General features: G+C 29.7%; 3 protein-coding genes and 1 long non-coding RNA gene across 8 annotated transcripts; 2 read left to right on the top strand and 2 right to left on the bottom strand.

The window, feature by feature from the left end:
* Positions 1–102: 102 nt before the first annotated feature.
* On the top strand, positions 103–11,433 carry LOC107165487 (UDP-glucosyltransferase 2-like). Of its 5 annotated transcripts, none has more exons than XM_015513739.2 (6): positions 9,042–9,060; positions 9,450–10,279; positions 10,372–10,600; positions 10,675–10,897; positions 10,964–11,228; positions 11,314–11,433. In XM_015513739.2, exons 1-5 carry the CDS (start codon positions 9,048–9,050, stop codon positions 11,205–11,207), a joined length of 1,539 nt encoding a protein of 512 aa, XP_015369225.2. In that variant the 5' UTR covers positions 9,042–9,047; the 3' UTR covers positions 11,208–11,228; positions 11,314–11,433. The 5 variants fall into 5 exon arrangements, with proteins under 5 accessions (XP_015369227.2, XP_015369226.2, XP_015369225.2 ...); XM_015513738.2 differs by having other exon boundaries at positions 10,964–11,224; XM_015513741.2 differs by lacking the exon at positions 9,042–9,060 and adding an exon at positions 103–201 and having other exon boundaries at positions 10,964–11,433.
* Positions 3,402–4,799, bottom strand: LOC149057559 (uncharacterized). The gene is made up of 2 exons (XM_089223451.1): positions 4,794–4,799; positions 3,402–4,631 (listed from the first exon to the last, which is right to left on the bottom strand). Exons 1-2 carry the CDS (start codon positions 4,797–4,799, stop codon positions 3,402–3,404), a joined length of 1,236 nt encoding a protein of 411 aa, XP_089079577.1.
* Positions 11,434–12,893: 1,460 nt separating the features above from the next.
* On the bottom strand, positions 12,894–18,622 carry Arf6 (ADP-ribosylation factor 6). The gene is made up of 5 exons (XM_015513742.2): positions 18,007–18,622; positions 15,005–15,099; positions 14,096–14,199; positions 13,743–13,941; positions 12,894–13,681 (listed from the first exon to the last, which is right to left on the bottom strand). The coding sequence occupies exons 2-5, from the start codon at positions 15,084–15,086 to the stop codon at positions 13,539–13,541; spliced, it is 528 nt and encodes a 175-aa protein (XP_015369228.1). The 5' UTR covers positions 15,087–15,099; positions 18,007–18,622; the 3' UTR covers positions 12,894–13,538.
* A 155-nt stretch (positions 18,623–18,777) lies between these two features.
* On the top strand, positions 18,778–19,713 carry LOC149057560 (uncharacterized). The gene is made up of 2 exons (XR_016190760.1): positions 18,778–18,915; positions 19,014–19,713. It is a non-coding gene; the product is annotated as an uncharacterized LOC149057560 (long non-coding RNA).
* The last annotated feature ends 753 nt before the right edge of the window (positions 19,714–20,466 follow it).

Here is a 20,466-nt window from a genome sequence, read left to right on the forward strand (position 1 = left end):
TGATCTCATCCATTCTACGGTAGGCACGTTCTGTTATAAATGCATTTAACTATTCAAATAATGGTTTATGAGGGAAGGGGGATATAGGTACCATTGTGAACCTATTTTAAGTAACCTATACAAAAAAATAGTTCCGGACCACAGCCTGCACAGTCATCAATATTTGGACATTGAACTTATAATATTAGGCATTAGCTATTGGTAAGATGTTATTTCAATTTTATGTTGATCGTATACAACTTTATCTGCAATAGGTATAAATATACTTTTTATTAAATGTCAAAATGCATTAAATTATGTGTTTTATGTAATAATATATATATACATGGATAGCTATAAAATATTATAAGCAAAGGCTTAAGTAGATTACTTAATTTTAATAATTATTAATTTATAATATATTTTATGTATAGTTCATACTCAATATGTGTTTCTAATGGGGTATCTTTTACCAATTATACAGCTCCAAACCATTAATTTTTCAACTTTGTGCGAGTTTTAGTGTTTTACATTAGGTAATTTTGTGTATTTACTATTTATTTTGTTTCTATTTCGTTTTCTAGTTTAACCTTATATAATAGTTTGTATAGAAACAATATAGGTACATTACAAGTAAATGTATCTGTACCAGTCAAAATGTCAACATTTTTAACAATAGTTAAGTTATAAAAATTAGATTTATTGAAGGATATTGTTTATCCATTAAATAAAGTACCCATGTATACAACTATGCAAGTACCTACCTACTAAATATTTAACAACAATGTATTATAGTACAATTTCTTGTACCTGTGACACTAGCTTAAACATTTCAAAACAATGATAAGATTTATTACAAGTAAAAAAATTATCATCCTTTATGTTTTACAAAATTAGGTGGGTGTATGTTTAATTTTGATATTAATGCATTAGGTACAAATTATAATGAAAAATACTGTCCACGAAACTGACCCGATGTCCTATTCCTGAATGTAGCTTACACATTGTACGAGGTATCTAATATATACATGAGCATGATATAATTATATATAATATTAATAATATTATATTATAGTTATATACCAATAGTGCCTATTAATCTTAATATCAATGTAAATTGGACTATAGACTATATATTATCATCTTACTCATAACTATAGGTATATATTTTTATAGTGCATATCAAACAATTAATGTTCAACCTACCTAAACATTATATGCATTCAGTCATTATTATAAATCATAGTATAAATTGCACCACCTATGCCTTTATTATAATAATTTAATATTTATAAATATTGTTAGTCTGCATTTCGTAGGTAGGTACCTCAGTACCTGGTAGATAATAATGTATCAAATATATTGAATATTGATAGCAACAATAGCATTATAGTGTTATATAACTTAAGAATTAAATACAAATCAATAAGTAGGTACGACATAATTGGTCGGAAAATGTTATTTCTGAATTATATTTATATCTAAAACTGTATTGATTTGGAACACATTTCGTCTCAAAAGTATTTGGTTGGAAACGTATTTCGTTCGAAAACATTCAATCGGAAACTTGAAAACGTATGTAATATTTAAAAATTTAATTATCGAAAAACATAATTTTGAAAATGTATTTTATGGCTTTTATCGAAGTAGTATAAATTCAGGCAGGCGTGAACTTGTTTTAAAATATATTTGCCGTAATCTGTATAAATTCGCCATTTGTATACATTCAATAGTAAAGGTGTCCGCAGAATAAAATCCCACCCGGGACAAGATCAAAATTCAAAAGTCGATCAAAAAGGATGTTTTAAATTTTAATATATTTCTAGTGTCTTCATTCTAAAATAGTTTAACATACATAAAAATTTACATAGAACTTCATGAATGTATCTCAATAAAATGGTGTTATATAATTAATATGCGTGTCATTAAATCAAAAATTGTGTTTGAAAATTCCCAGGAGGGGCAATGGCATCTTTGCCTTCCTCCTACGGACACCATTGAGCCTAAGCGTAGTCTATTTAGCTCACGTCAACATGTACATAACAAAGTGATTATGATATACGCAGGATTTTTCAGCGAAGGGAGTCAAATTATGGAGGTTTTTGGGAGGTAATTGGATCTATTTGGGACCTCGAAATTGAAAATTTTCAGTACTTTTTAAAATAATCGAGAAAAATAAATACGTTTTCTTCCAGTTGTATTGCATTTGATTAATTTTAGTTATTTTTCTAAAAATGCCAATAAAAATGTATTCGTCCATATTCAAAATGCTTAAAAATATAACACATACACGGTTCCTATCATAATTACAAAAAAAAATATGTTTTTTCTGATTCTCGATTTTATAATATACAAATATACTCTCATACTTATTCCTTCAATTTTAATATGCTTTTCATTTTTGTTAGTTTTAAAATAATTTAACTTTACTATTCTCATAGGTATTTTATTTTTAAACTATATATACCTAACTTTCTACCACCAGACTTGTATATACTGAAAAAGCAGATAGGTAGGTATCAAGTAAAAATAGGATCACAAGTTAACAAATTGAACTTTTTTAACTTAAATTTTAAATATTTAAATTATGCTTACCCATAATATGTACCTAATACATTATAAATATACGCAAAGTATACAAATAATAATGTATCGTCGAAAAATATAGATTTAAAAAAACACTATGTAGTGGTCGCACTCTAATAAGTAATAATCCCGGGCATAATACGCGTAAGGTAACAGATACCTATATATAAATATATAATACCCACCTAGAAAATTTGAATGGTTCATTTTCATTGAACTGCACTTGGACTAAAAAATGTTATTATTGTCATTATTATAATTTTGTTTTTATTTCGATCATTTTTGTGGTAATGACAAACTGTATTCAAAAATTCTATCCAGATAATACGTTTTTGAATTTACAATATAAGTCAATAAGCCAATATATTTTTCAACATTATTATTTTTATTCTGGTAGGTACCGTGTTATTGTTGATCATTTATGTCAGTGTTCTGTATTAAAATATGGGCATGACCGTCTTCGACCAAAAACGTACCCTTCCCTTTTCGGCCGATTCACTTTTCAACCACAAAAAATGTTTAATATAATATACAGTAGCTATTAATGTTATACAAATAGAAAATTACTAAAAATTATAATAATAACTTGTATATCTATAATATAATGTTTTTTCGTAAATAGTGGTCGCCGAGTTTGATTGTGATGTGATGACTGATGGCAATTGGCAACTACCATAATATATATATTTTTTTTTTTTATTGAACTAAAAAAACATCAACAACAAAGGCTATTAGTTTTTTGTTAAGATACAATGTTAAGGATATTACAATGTTTATATGATGCTACATATGGTTACTATTTAAGTTAATGTTACAATTTTTTTTTTATCAATACGTTAAATTTTGTTGTATAAATCCGATCCTTTGAGAAAGGCTATCATGTTCGATGTGGTCTCGTTGCTCGGTCTCAGAGCTCCATACAAGTTGGGTGGAATGTTGTATTTCTCCAAAACTTCTGAATATTGATAAAACTCTGTTATTATATGTATCACAGTTAGTGTAACCCCGCAGGCTGCACATTGAGGGGGTTCTTCTTTGGCCATGAGGTGTTTATGTGTCATCCTTGTATGGCCTATTCGGAGACGATTTATAATAATTTTTTCTCTTCTGCTGAGATATTGATTTTTCCAACTTAGGATTGTGTTTTTTATTTCATTGAGTTTGGTCCGTTGTTTTGACCAGTGCGTTTGCCATTTTATTAGTATATTGTTTTTAATTTGGGTTTTGATGTCGTCATATGTTACTATGTCCAGGAACTGTAATATATTCTGGTTGTTAGGTTGTGCCGCTTCCTTTGCTGCTTGGTCTGCCGTCTCGTTCCCCCTAATATTTGTGTGTTCTGGTACCCAAATGAAAGTGATATTTGTTCCCCTAAGCTTTAGTTCGTTGGTTTTTTCTTGTATGTTCTTAGCAATGTCAGATGGGTTTGTAGTATTTTCTAAGCTTCGTAGTGTGCTCAATGAATCAGTGAGTATCAGATTATTTGTTAGCATTTTGTTTTGTTTTTGTATGTATTCTATTGTTTTGAGGACGGCTATTGCCTCAGCAGAAAAGATAGAACATTCATTTGGTAATCTATATCTGATAGTTGTATCGGGGTGTACAATTGCAATACAAACTCCTTTTTCAGTTTTTGAAGCATCTGTGAAGAACATGTTGCAGTTTTGGTACGTATCAAGTACTTTTCTCAGATGTTCTTGGTATATTACTGGGTTCGTATTTTCTTTTTTGTTTTGCGCTAGCTCCATATTTATGTCCAATTTGATAGACCATGGCGAGAAACTGTAAGGGTTTACTTTGAGTATATTTTCCAATTGGATTTTATCATCATTGGCAATTTTAGTGATTTCGGCTATGTGTTTGTTGGTTGGATTGTCTGCATTTCTAATGATGTTAGCAGCGTAGAGGAGTGTCTTCTCTGCTCTTCTTAGCTCTGGAGGAGCTTCTTGCGCTATGTCTCTTATGCTTTCTATAGGACTTGATTTGAAAGCCTCAATGCATAGTCTTATGCTGGAATTTAGTACGCTGTCTATTAATTTAGATGTGAGTGACTGGTTGATTGGTATCTACCATAATATTATAATGAGGTTATTGTATAATATGTAGAATGTACCCAGACCGATTGTTATATAGGTATTATAGCGAGTCACTATCTTTTATAGCCAAGATAAAATATCAATAATAATTGACTTATTTTTGTAAAATCGATGCTTGTGCAGTCTATATACCGTCATAACTACAGTAGCACAGTGTCTATGCGTGTATCAATGTATCATACTATCTTTACGTCGTTTTCATAAATCAAAACTATTATTTTTTTTACAAATGGCTGAATTTATTGAAAGTAATCGAAGTAAAACGTTATTAGTTATAGGTAGTTATAAATTTAGTATCGGATCAGTTAACAAAAAAAATCAACACGTTGGCGATATATTAAAAGAAATAGTCATACTAAAATGTACACAGAAAATCATTGTCGTACAACATCATGGTGAAAATGTATCACACAACCATTCACCATATATGATCGGAATACAATATCGAGGCAAATTGTTAGTTCAGGGTGTAAACGGATGAACCATCAGTTAGGCTAAAAAAAAAATTATTTAAAAAAAAGTTAGTTAAAATGGTGAGCTTTACAGTTTAATACAACAGACATAAAACGAATAAGGAAGAATGTATACGAAGCTCGGCGAATATATTACCAACGTGTCCCACAAATTTAGAAGAAATTTATTTATCATTGGAAAAATGGTCTTAAAAACTAAACAAAAAGAGCCTTTTTTACATGTGAATGATCAAGAGAAAGTAATATTTTCATGTACATCAAACATTTTATTCTTAAAAGAAATTGAGAAATTATACTTATACATGGACGGGACATTTAAATATTCAGCTCATTTTTTTTACCCAAATGCTTACCATCCATGGTCTTAAAAACGGAAATTATATTCCATTGATTTTTTTGTTTACTTCCAAACAAGAATACTTAAACTTATATTCATACATTTCGCTTGATATTACAGAAATGCAATTCTTTAGGTGTATTATTATTGCCGCAGTATATGTAACGAAGGATTTTTTAAAAAGCTATAATTAACGCATTCTATGAAATTTGGCCACAAACTAAAATCATTGGATGTAGGTTTCATTTAACTCAAGCTTGGTATTGCCAAATCCAAAAAGTAGGACTGGCTACTGAATATCAAGACCGATCTTCGAAAATTGGAAAAGTGGATAGTCTTTTCGTAGTTTAATATATTTCCAGGACTTGGAACCAGTTGTGATCTAGTGAACCTATGTTTTAGCTTTTTAGCATACCATACACCGTACCTACATAGTAATTTATTTTAATATTGTTATTAATTTATTTTAACAATTCATTTTTATTGTACTTACATAATTTATACTATTTATATTTTATACACATCAGCTTCATATGCAACAATGACCGCCAAAAGATTAAGCGGTCAGCCACGTGCTCTACCCACGTCAGGTATATGTAGGTACTCTTACAGTAGTTCCTAATTGAAGTTTTGTCTTCTTGGTATTAGAATGGGCATGTACCGTTTCCACCAATTTAAAAAAGGTTCGATTCCCGTTTCCGCCAATCTACCTGCTATGGTAAAATTATTATTATATACATTATAATAATTCAATATATTATATTTTAATATTCTGTATTAAATGCAGTATTATTCGTATTATTTTTAACTTGAAGTAATTGTACAGTGCATTTAATATGATAACATTAAATGTTGGAAAATATATTTATAAATAATAAATACATAATATATTTTGTCATAGTTTTAATAAGTACAATAATAAAGTAAAAGTCACTTATTCAATAATAGATACAGTAGTTTTATAGAGTAAAAAATGTTCTTATTTGTACTGTAGTTTCAATCTCATCGATTTATATACGATTATTCCATATTTAAGTAATATATATATATATATTATACAGTATGTATGAACATTTCTAATCCAACCAACAAATAAATTATTTTATATTTTTATCAATTATGCCTGGAAAAGCCTGGAGTTATTGCCATTACCTGGGAAATATTTCTAAATGCATCATTCACTGATAATAACAGACATTAACGATATTTTCTATTCAATATCGTGTACTGCCTAATTTGCACTGAAATATCGTTATTGACTAGTCATTAACATTAATTCCTTAATTTACGCCTTTACCGGTAACATAGATACCTTTACCTATTACCTTACAATATGGTATACCTATACGTCTATGTGAAGATAAAATGTAAATACAACTATACAAGTCATGCTAACAGTCAATGTTCAATTTGGTGAAAAACAAGTTGAAACTATAGTACTACTGTGTATAGGTGTCTAGGTAGGTACAAAGATAGTTGTGAAACGGCATTAATAGTTTAATTTTTTTATTATTATTTTGTGTTTTTGTCCATTAATATATAGGTACAGGGAAAGTGCTAGGGAGATTAGGAGTAGACTGGTTGACGAAGTTCTTCAACAGGTTATTAGTTGGAGGAAAAATTTCAGGCGCTTGAAGAAAGATTTATGGAATGTAGAAACTATAGAGGAATACTATAAAGAAAACTTAAGTGTCACACTATGGAGATTTGGGAAAAGATAATTGATTTAAAGATTATAGGCGAGACATCTTTTAAAATAAAAATTAGTTTGGTTTTATGCCCGACAAGTCAATAGAGCCGATATTTTGTGTAAGACAAGTGATGGAAAAGTATAAAGAGAAAAAAAGGAAGTTATGTATGATTTTTTTGATCTATAGAAGGTCTACGACAGAATTCCTAGAGAGGTTTTGAAATGGACATTAATAAAGGGTTGTCAAAGGCGTATGTGGTATGTAAATATAATTGAAGACATGTAAGAATAGGAACGAACACAAGGGTTTTAAGCCTTGTTGGTGAAACTGAGGAGTTTAGGGTTGGAGTTGGAATGCACCAAGGTTTGAGTCGTTACTTTTTTTCTGTAGTAATAGACGAAATTACAAAAAGTATACAAGGTGAGGTACCATGGTGCATGTTGTTTGCGGATGATGTAGAGTTGGTTGTAGAGAGTCTGGAGGAGGTGAACTATATATAGACTGGAAGAATGGAGGGAAGCGGGATGGAGAGTAAAGGGTTAAAAATTAGTGGAAGTAAAAATGTGTATATCGAGTTTAATTTTCATCTTGGAGATAGAGTCCAAATAGTAAACCAGAATAGGCGTGTAGTGAATATGGTTGGTGAAGTAGTGGAAGAAGTTGATAGTTTCAAGTATTTAGGAATTAGGATCCATATTACAAAAGAATGGTGGTTTTGACCAAGATATTATGCATAGGATTTAGTGTCGGTGGATGCAGTGGAAAGAAGCATCAAATGTTTTATGCGATAGAAGAATTCCAATCAGGTTCAAAGGTAAATTTTATAAGACTGTAGTAAGACCGGGGATGATGTATGGATCAAAATGTTAGGCTATACCTATATAAAATAATGGAGAGGAAAATTAGTGTTGTGGAGATGAGAATGTTAAGGTGGAAGAGTGGAGTGACGAGAGAGGACAAAATAAGTATAAAAGAGGTGGTATAGGAGTGGCTCCAATAGTTGACAAATTGCGTGAGAAGAAGTTGAGATGGCTTGGACATGTTTTAAGAAGAGAAAAAACTGAAGCAGTTTCAGTGACAAAGAACATGGGTGTGGATGGAAAAAGAGGAAGACCGAAAAAGAGATGATTCAAAGTTATATATAGAGTACGATATGAGAATAACTGGTGTTTGTGAGGAGGATGCTAAGGATCATAATAAGTGAAAATTGAGAACCAGGGTGGCCGATCCCAAATAGTATAGGGAGAGAATGCGAAGAAAAAGAAGAAGAAGAGTTATTGCAGATATAGGTAGTCATAGACCACAAAAAATTGAGCTGAGGGCCGCGTGTTTGATATATGTCTGAAATTAGCCTAATCTATATTCTACAACTTATTTTTCAACTATCTATATAAGATATACGAGTAGCATACCTATATTCCTATATATAGGAACCTATAGGACCTATAGTTTAGGCTATTACATCAATGAAATGCAAATACATTTGATTAGTGCTTAGTCGGTTACTTTTAACTGAATAGTTATTATATAGATAGTTCTTTTTAAACTTGTCTTAAATACTATATCAGTATTTATATTTGAAGGTGATAATTTTTTGCAATACGCATTCTTGCAATTGAATTCATATTATCCTTCATACATAATTGATAATGGATAATAATATGCTTTGAAACTTGAATTCAAGGTTCTTAAACAGGTATAACTTATGATTACCTATAACTTCTGAATATTATACTAACTGACAACTGCAGGCTATATTTTTTCATATCAATTTAATATATTATGGCCCTAGGTGGCTAGGTAGGTAGTACATATTTGTATACTACATTGAATATACAACAAGTACGCTTTAATACTGTATCTATTTTCAGACTACTGTATTTTGATGTCATTCATTAGTAAGTACTTATTCATACAAGGTACAATATACGTGATAAGTGAATCCAGTAAAATCGTTTGAGAACAAACCTTTAAATTATACATTATAATTTATTATAGTTGCACTTATATTTATACAAACTAATAAACTTACGTACTTCAACAATACAATCTATATTTTTTAATTATATTCCTATAATCCTATATTAGTTTTATTAATCTAATTTATTCGTGTTTTTAAACAATTTACTAATAATGTTCTATTAATGTGTATTTACCTAATATAAATAATATGAAGCCTATTAGTTATTATTACAGAAATAAAACCTATATAAATCCAGATAATTTGCTTACTTAATAATTTATATACCATGATTAAAGATTAATGAAATCTGTACTCCCAATGTAGAAGCGAAGAAAAACAAAATGAAGTCTATTGTGTTTGCGTATGCCGCCGTCGTTTTTTGTGCTTTAACAATCGCACAGACTAGGTCATCGGAAATCCTGGTAATTTTCCCGACGACCGCCCAGAGCCATTACCGTGTCGTCCAACCATTGATTCACAGGCTATTGGATCGCGGACACAAAATATTGGCAATCACGAATTTCCCGGATGCTGTGGAAAGAGCCAATTTATCGCACATCAACATTTCCAGGTTGAAACCGCACTCGAAATTCAATGCCAACAACAATGGAATAATTAAATCGATTACGCGCGTAATCGGAAACGTTTACTCATACGCGACTATTCTCAATCATCCGACAGTTGCAAAACTCCTAAAGTCCGGTCGAAAATTTGACTTGGTGATAGCTGAATTTTTTACATCTACGCCAATATTTGCACCGATCGCCACAGTCGTGGACGCGCCGATTGTTGGCTTTTGTCCAATGATCAAATTTCCGTGGATGAACGAAGTGATGGGAATGGAGACGACCGTGTCTTATATGCCAAGTGTTTTCAGTAATTTCACGGACCACATGTCATTTGTCCAGCGAGTCAGCAATACCGTGAAATTGGCAATCATCGGCGTCTCGTTTAATTGGATATACACCCCCATAATTCGGGAAATTATTAAAAATCATTACGGGATACAAACGGAATCGACAATAAAATCGATGGCTAATTTAAGCTTGATCATGACAAACGATTATCATAGTATGTTTTTACCGTTTCCCAAACCGCCCGGAATCGTTGAGGTTGGTGGTATTCATGTAGTCGACGAAAAACCTGTCCCGCAAGTAATTACAATACATATACTCGTACTAGGTATTATGACTTAAAAAATTTAATTACACACGTCAATGTTTATTGTCTGTTGATAAATACACAGGACTTGAACGATTTCATAAATGATGCCGATCATGGTGTGGTCCTATTCAGTTTGGGCTCTGTCGTGTCGGAAGCATCGCTGGGCGCCGATAAACTGCGCCACATACTCGATGCATTTTCGAAACTTAAACAAAGAGTCATCATGAAGTTTGATGCTGAAAAAAACAAAACTATACAGCTACCAGTGAATGTAAAAATTGTCAAATGGTTACCACAGCGAGATCTTTTAGGTTGATAAACAACGACGACTAACCTAGTCAATATATTTGTTAAACATCCAAAATAATTTTAAAACGTTTTGTAGCGCATCCAAAGGTACTTCTATTTATATCACATGCTGGTATAATGAGCGTAATTGAAACAATACACTGTGGCAAACCAATGGTAAGTATACCGATATTTGGTGATCAAGTTTTTAATACCAAATTGTTGATTGACAAACAAGTGGCTGTCACTATAGAATACAAACATTTGGAAAGTGACGGTCTTTTAAATGCTATTAATGAAGTGTTGACCGAGAAATATACGTATGCATATCGAATTATCATTAGTCCTTACTTGATTTTATTTCTAAATGTGATGTTTAATTTCAGAATTAACATGAAAAAACTGCAACAGTTGTATAATGATCGACCACATTCACCACTCGATACAGCAGTTTACTGGACCGAATATGTAATAAGAAATAAAAATGAATCGAAAGAACTGTTAAAAAGTCAAATGGTTCACTTAAATTTGTATCAATCGAAATTATTAGATATATTTGCTGCTTTTCTCCTCCCACTTATAGCGGTATATATTATACAACGGATAATGAAACGTCTAAGGAAGCAATAAATTAACAATCAGTTTCAGTAGGTATTATCACTGATTACTGTAAAGGGATGTACCATTTGTTCATTTTTTTTATATGATTTTAATCTTGATTTCATATCTATTCTAGACTTATAGTGTTCTAGTTTATTTTAAACCAGAAATCAGCTCAAGTTTGTTGCGAGTACTTGCGACCCAAGACGCATTTAAAATACTATTTTTCAAATTAAAAAAATTATCACGTAAAAAATACGGAACTTTTATTTTTATTACTTACCTATAACAATAAACAATTTATATACTATCCATGGGCGTAGGTAGGAAATATTTTCGGAGGGGGTTTTGTCTAAATCTATATTAATATGAAAAAATTAAGAATCATTTCGCTATATACGGCTACACCACAATAACGACTAATTTAACAATATAAAGACTAACGGAAACAATAATTGGAGACAGCCGCTAGCTGATAATCGCGGTCCGCCGATAAAACCGATTTAAGGTATTTAATATACACTATACCTATTTTGTTATGTTATTACCAACAATTGCAATTCAACTAGTGTTCCTATACAATGTAAATTGTGGTTTCCCACAAATTATACCTAGTACCTACATAATGTGCGCGTTAATAATATTCTCGAACAAATTCACAAAAAGCTCAAGATTGTTTTATTTAATTTTGGGGGGTGTTTGAACACCAACCCCCCCTCTTACCTACGCCCATGATACTATCTATAAGTATCAACAGGTTTTTCGAGGGGTACTTATTTTAGTTGTTAAGATAGATACTCTGAGAATAAAATACCTATAAATATACCTACGGGATAATATCCAATAGGTAATAAATAACTAAACAGTTACGTTAATTTTAGAACTATACAATATTACAATGATTTAAATAATTTATCGTGTGATAAACCAAAGATGGTATTAACCCCCCTGAAATTTTTTAAATTTACAAAAAAATCTTATTACCCCCATTTCAATACACAGAGTCGATAAATTGTTGGTAATTTATAATAGATATAAATTAAATTGTTAACTTATTATTTATTCTTGTAAAACCCTATAACCGAACTAAAATCATGCGTACGCTACTGCATGAAAACAATTATTCTTGAATGTCATGCATATAATAGGTACCAAGGCGGGGGTTTGGGAGGTTAACTTATTTAGTTTTTTCCTCAGTAAAATGTGACCCCTCAAAACGACAAACTACATAACATCTATTTTATTTGAAAAATCAGGTGATTATAGACAACAAAATTAAAACCAACATATTTAAATCTTTGCTCAGAATCTAAAATCATTTCGTGAGATTTAAAAAATTTTTATTCAACTTGACATATTATAATATATATCCCAGCCAGTGTTAAAAAAATACTCTTGGGATTTCAAACTTTTAATTCCTATATTTTTCTACTTTTTACTATGCTTTTATAAAGGTATTACACTTATTAGTTTGAGGAAAAAACATAATTGATAATTTTACATATTTTAAGCTTCACAATTATTAAAAAGCTGTTTCAATATATTTTCATAACTTTAAAATTGATAAAGGACAATCTATTAGAAGACCTTGTACTTTGTAGTTGCATTACATTGTCAACTATATTTTACTAGACAAAACTCATTGTTGGTTTTACAGTATACATTTTTCATTAAGTTCAGGAACTAAAGATATAGAACTATACATTTTTACTTCAATTAGAAATATAATAATTTTTTAATATATATTTATTCAATATTTTGTACAAAATAATAAATAACAATAAAAATAAAAAATAGGATTCATCCACACATGAAACAATATTATTAATTTTTTTTTAAATAAAATCCTAATTATTATGAAATGTATTTATGTATAAAATATTATGATACTTAGTACATATAACATATACTAATTTACAGGCCTAGATAAAATATTCTAAACTTGGGAACAAATATTAAATCATTATTAATTAATTTATATGTATAAATATAATATTGCTTACATTTTATTGTTGAAGCTAATATGTATACTGCTGACACTAATTGGGAATCAATTTATAAATATACACATCAAAAGGATAGTTAGGCAGTTTTAGCATATTATGACAATTTTGTTCAGTAATCATTACAAATTATAATTATAATATTAAAACAATTGTGAATAATTCAATATTTTATTAGGCCAGTCCTCTCAAAGAGTAGTTATTTATCAAAAAAACATCTTAGTTTAAATATTGATGTTCATTTTTATATTTAACAAGTAATGTACTCAATTTGTACGTATGGAATTTCTTTTAGTCCTAAGCTTCTTTTAAATTGAAAAATGATATATTTAGTATAATATTGAGTTATACTTTGGTATCATTGTTTAAAATTTGATGTGAGCCAAGCAAGGCCTTCATGTAATCCATCTCCTGTGGTAGCACACGATGGTTGAACATACCAATTTCTATCTCTTATTCTTGTAAGTCCAAGTTTTTCTTGTATTTCGTGTGGTTTCATTGCTAAAAAAAAATACATTACATCAAGATGAACTTTAAATTAATAAAATTTTACAATACATACCATTGGTCAAGTCTTGTTTGTTGGCAAATATTAAAATTATTGCATCCCTCATCTCTCTATCATTTATTATACGATGTAACTCTTGCTTAGCTTCATCTATACGATCACGATCTGCACAATCCACAACAAAGATCAAACCTTGTGTGCCTGTATAATAGTGTCGCCAAAGTGGTCGTATTTTGTCTTGACCCCCAACATCCTATGAAAAATTAAATTTACTATTAAATAAATAAATATATATATATATATATTATAATATTTATATTAGTTATATAATATATATATATATATATATATATATATATATATATATATATATATATATATATATAGTTAATAACATAATAACATACCCAAACATTAATTTTCACATTTTTGTAAATAACTGTTTCTACGTTGAAGCCAACTGTTGGTATTGTTGTTACAGATTGACCCAATTTCAATTTGTACAAGATAGCTAATATATTATAATAGGAAAAATTTTATTTTAAAGTTATTTAACATAAATAAATAAAATGTAACAAACGTTTTAAACCAAGGTACTACAGAATATACAAATCAGTTATATATAAAAATAGAGCAATAAGCAAAGTAACAATTAAACCATGAGTTCTTCAAACAACACAAGTTCTGTACACAATGGTGTAACAATATTTTAGACCAAAATATATTATGGAACCCATAACCGGCTTTCATTTTTTAATTGTTGAATCACTCTTAACTAATTAACAATTGATAAGTATGTTAATAATAATGGGTTATTTAAATTTCAATTAAATTAGAATTCTGGCAATTATTCTCATTTGTTCATGCATTATAATTGCTATTATATTATATTTATTCATATACATATTCAGTTACATTCAAATCATAACAAAATAAAATAGTCTAGCACATTATTCAATATGAATAATAAATGAAGTAGTATAGTAGGTCTTACGGACGTGTTTTAACATCTAAAACAGATAAATGTAACAAAATAATATGTTCAGTTAAATTGACAAAGTAAATTCTAACATAACATTACAGTGAATAGCCTAGATTAGTAAAGAATTTTTTAAGGCATGTAATTTAAAAATAAAAATAAAAGATCGTGTTTTTAATGTTATTCCATTTTGGCAACTTTCTATTATCGAAAAGGAATTAAAATTGTTGAATATATTTTATAATAAGCTAATATATGATTTAGATTTTTAATTAATAGTTTAACATAGATAATTTATTTATAAGCTATGAATCTTGTTCTTTTTTAAAAAGGATACTGGTTTTTCCTGCTGCATCTAAACCAAGCATAAGTATTCTCATCTCTTTGTTACCAAAAATTTTGGAAAGCAGCTTTCCCATAGTGATGGATTATCTAAAAATTAAAACAAAAATAATATATTATCAATTATAAATTTAATAATTTATAATCAAACCAATGAATAAAAGCGTAAATAGATTTTAATAGGTAATTTATATGAATATCAGGCATGGGCGTATGGCCACAAAGTTGGGGCACTAAAGTCATTGGATAAATTAAGGTTTAAATCAAAAAATATGCCATATACTTTAATATAATTGTAAGTTGTAACAGTTGACATATTAATGTAAAATTTTTTTTAAATTGTAAATGCTTTACCGGACTCAACTAGTCCATTGTAGATAAACATTTCACATAGATTTCCTATGTGCTTGGTAATATTAATTTTGTTAAAACATTACTATGGTCAAGAAATATATTAATCAAGACTACAAGACAAGGGATAATGTAATTTTTACACAGTTTTTCCATCATATTAACAACTACTCCAATAATATTTAACTTATGGATTTATGAATGGAAATAGTATAAAAGCCGATATAACATTTGTCTCTTCTTCTTTTTTTGAAATGTTAGTTTACTAGCCTTAGTTCATGGGCTTCTGTGCAAGCAAGAACCATTGTTTTTGTTTCTGATATGATGGCTAAGCGCTATTTATAACTAAGTAGGACTAAATAAGTTTAGAAAATATAGTAAATCCATACCTGCTTAAACTAAATTAGTATAATAGATGGGAACATTTAGAATTAAGATCTTAAGTAAGCTTAATATTCTATATCATGGGGGAGTTAGGTATGTCTAGACCTTGTAGGCAGGGTCGGCGAAAGCTATGGACGACCTGGGCGACTGCCCAGGGCGCCAGCACGGAGAGGCGCCAACTGAAAATTATTTTTTATTTAATTTATCTTTTAAAACGCATTAACAAACTATACAATTTGAAATATTCATTATCTAATATCATTTTAATTGAAAATGCATCTTCAATTGTCTCATATTAGTCATATTTGTAGAATATAAGAATAATATAACAGTGCATCGATACCGCTGGTTTTGATGTAAAAATAATGCATGGAACTATGGAAGCATACCACCACATTTGTGTGTGTCAATAAAATATATAGATGGTCGTAATAATTATTTTCATATTATAATATTTACCCATTTATAAATAAAATCATATAACTAGACGATTAAGGCTAGATTCGTTAGAAAAACCGTGGCAGTAAAACTCATTCGGACCTTACGGCGAAAATACCGCAGAATAGCATAAATCAAAAAGACACAATTGTCTGACACACACATTTATTGTTTTCGACGAGCTCTCGCTCCGTACGGTCTGCTGTGTAATGGCAAATACTCAAATATATAAACTATAAACTAACAAATAACTGCCAACAGGTAATCAATATTCATATAATCATATATTTTATTAAGTAAATTTATACATAGTATTTTGGTTTCCTTTTTACAATAAATTCTGTATTAATTAATAAGTAGTTGGTGAAACCAGAAACACAATATTCCTATATTATAGACAGTGGTGTGGGCTGGTGGCGAGAAATAATATAATATAATTTGATTTGATATTTTATGTTAATGAATAAACTTTGAATTTTGATAATTGATATGAATATATGATGATAATATATAATAACTAATATATGGCAAAACGGTCGATATAACACGGTGAATCACACATTCGCATTTTATTATTATGAAAATTAGTAGGTATTATTCTTAACACGTTTTTTGCAGTATCTATAAATATAATATTATTTTCGTCGTACAATTTTATAAGTTAATAAAATAATATGTCTAACATAGGTATTACAATATTGTTATGATATAAAATACATGCTAATTTTATTTAACTTCCTAAAAAACTTAATTTTACTACTACTCAAATTAGTCGTGGGCAGGGGGGGGGGGTGTTAAGGGCGCCAATACTTCTTGCGTCGGCCCTGCTTGTAGGTATTAACTTAAAATATAAAAATATATTATCATTAAAATAAAAGAATAAAATATATTAGTAATTCTTAACAAGTCTGTAATTAGTTATAACTTTTATTTGCATAGATACATTGTTAAGTTTGAGTAATAAAACAAAACAAAAATAGGTATACATAATCAACTAATTTTTTTATCTTTATTTGTTTAAATTCTGTACATTGTTAGCAGTAAATTTTACTGATGCTAAATACCAATAAAACCCATCCTAATTGAGTTTATGTTCAATATTTTTATTAAGATGCGAAAACAATAAAAATTGTTAGGAATAGAAATAATTCAAAAGTATTATACTATTATTCCTATTTTAGTGGCTCATAATTTTATTTTTAAGTAGAAATAACTTGACAAATTCTATTTAATTGTATAAAAAGTAAGCAAATACATTATTAATACGGTATTTGTTGATAAATATAAAAATATGTTTCATTAATAATAGGTGCCCATTTAATGTAAAATATATTTGAATGGATATTTAAAAGGTATATAAAAATTTGTTTTCCATTGGAATCTTAATTTTTTAGTGAATAACAGATGGGTAAATAATAAATCGTAATTGATTATGAAACTAATTTGACAATTTGTAGTATGTACCAGCATCAAAAATGTAGAGAGCCTTGAACAATTCCTAATATAATTTAGGACATACAAACTATGCCAAAATGTATAGCACCATAGTCCATAAGTAAGTACCTATACCTATATTATTATCTAGCAGAAAAAATATAAAAGTTTTTATGACATGCATCCAAGGACCAAATCCAAAAAGGTTGTTGAAAAAAAAACGGAAACGTCTACTCCTCAAAGGAGCAATTTCACACATTAAATGCTCAGCAACTAGTGGTCAAAAGGCCACTAAGTTACAAAACTTACCCATTAGGTATATTAATATCCACAGTAGCGGACAGTCGTGGTGTTGTGATGTGCACGTTTTACAGACAAAGTTTTACGTACCAGTGAACATTTACAACGGACCGATGACAGCGGGCAGCGAATGTTCAGGCCAAATCTTGATGTGCGGGCTCAATTACTGTCGTGTTACGGTTTTCGGTCATCTCGCTCAGCGTCACAGCAGTGGGACGACAAAGACGGCGTCGGTATTTGGTTTTAAATTTCACGTCACCGTCGCATACGTGAGAGATTCAAATACCATTCAGACGGACACCAGTGTTATTGATATCAAACGCCAGTGGACGACGCGATATTATATCGGATACCGCGCGATATACGATAAAGTGCCAGTGAGCGATAACGGAATTAACGGGTTTGGGGCGCAAACGTCGTCGTCCGGCAATTATAGCACATTAATATTGTCGTAGTCGGCGGCGGACTATGATCGAAGGCAGCGGAGAAATGATTAATGATTAATCTAATAACTAAAAAGTCGGTAACGGGAGGGACAAAAACACGGCGACGAGTTCAAATAACAACAGAGTGCCCGACGTCGGGTGATAAGTTGAAAAAACGAAACGCGTTATTTTTTTTTTATTTTAGTTTTTTTTTCTCGTTTTATTCTATCACTATTCACAATAAATTGTGAATCGAATAATGAATATTGTGAATCTGTGATATTGTATTATTGTATGTTTGTGTGTTACAAGAGCGAAAGACTACTACGGCGGCGGATGTTCAGTGCGCGCAAGTGGGAGTACGACGGTGGGACCGGCGTGGAGGGGGACGTATTCGAGCGATAACGAACAAAAACGAACGCTGCGATGAACGTATAGGCACGTCGAGCATCGCCGTTGTCGTCACCGCGGCCCGCGGACAAGCAACGACAACTCTGACATACAACAACTAGGACACCGACCGAAGATAATGGTGTACAAATAATATGACTATCGCCTGACACGCGCGCGCTCTGTATGTAAGACGTATAATAATATCACAAAATGAATTTAAATTTATTATGTTCTATTATTTGTTATGAATTATTATTTATTAATATTATTCGTTATTAGTTATTACAGTATAGACTATGGACTACAGGTTGTAGTAGTATACACAGCTGATGTTGATGCATCGGCTTTCGGAAATCCATGAAAATTGACAAAATAGATTTATTTTATAATTAAATTACTATGTTATACAATAATTACATTTATTTTTTCGTGTGGCAAGTGGTAATCGACAAGTTGGCTTTCGGTATTCGTCATGTTATAGTTATTTACCAGAGTTGTAACAACAACAATAATAATAATAATAATCACATACCTATACATATTGTTTTTGTTATTTCAAATGTTTAACTACTCATAACTCATAAGTCATAACAAGATGTCAGACTGATCGTGTTGTTGAATGTCGATCATTATATTATGATTTTCCATTACACAACAATTGAAGAGTTACTATGTTTCATAGTTCCATCCGGCGTCTCAAGCGCGAACGTCCTCATGATGCCCCTTCTCAACACCAATAAGATACACAAAAAAAAAAATACAATTAGATTAACTAGTTATTATGTCATATTTTATTATTTATTTATTCATCTTTGTAATTTACTGTAATTTACTGTATAATATATTGTAATTAATTTACTATATATAATTAATTTACAACTTCATGATGTTAAAATTTTTTTATTATATCAATAAGTTCGATGACCTTGTATGTCAGAAACACTTTAAAAAAAAAAAATAAATAATGTTTCATAGTTAATCCCTACTTATTGTCCCTCACGTCCTTTTGATAATGTTGAACTCGGGCACATTGATTTGGTGTTTTTATTAATTTTATTTAATTTCAAAAATTTTCCCACACTTGTTAAAAAAAGTGTTATTGAAATCAAAGTTTTTTCAGTAAAGTAGTTTAAGTTAGCTTAAATATTGTTATTGTTTTTACTGTTCAATTTCAGAATGTGGCAAAAGTTTCAATCGATTTATTAAATGCTAAAATGATGGTTTTCAAAAACTGTTTGCCACCAAATTTCAATTTTGATGACATTCAAGGAAAAATATATAAATAAGCTTTTCCTAACTTATATAAGCTACTTCAAATTGCAATTACAATTCCAATAAGTTCTGCAACTTGTGAACGTAGTTTTTCTAGTATGAGACGTATCAAAAATTGGCTAAGAACAAGTATGTTGCAGCAGTGCCAATGACTTGTCAATTTTAAATATTGAGAAGGATTTATCAAATAAAATACAAACGGAAACAGTGTTTCGTATTGTTTTAAAATAATAGATTTTAATATGTTATCTAAATAGTTGTTATTAGTTATTGTAATTAATTATTAATTATAATGTTTTTAGTGATTGTTCATTAATACATATAATTCAATATCAAAATATCAAATGTGTTATCATATAAATTAATATAAATTGAAGTTGAGTTTTAAAAGCATGATGTTAATGGCAAAGAAATTGTGTGTTGGAGGGGCATAGCCCCCACGGGTTACCAAAGTATACTA

This window comes from Diuraphis noxia, unplaced genomic scaffold (assembly GCF_037042655.1).
Source record: "Diuraphis noxia isolate RWA-SAM2 unplaced genomic scaffold, SU_Dnox_SAM2 contig0003, whole genome shotgun sequence".
NCBI lineage: Eukaryota > Metazoa > Arthropoda > Insecta > Hemiptera > Aphididae > Diuraphis > Diuraphis noxia.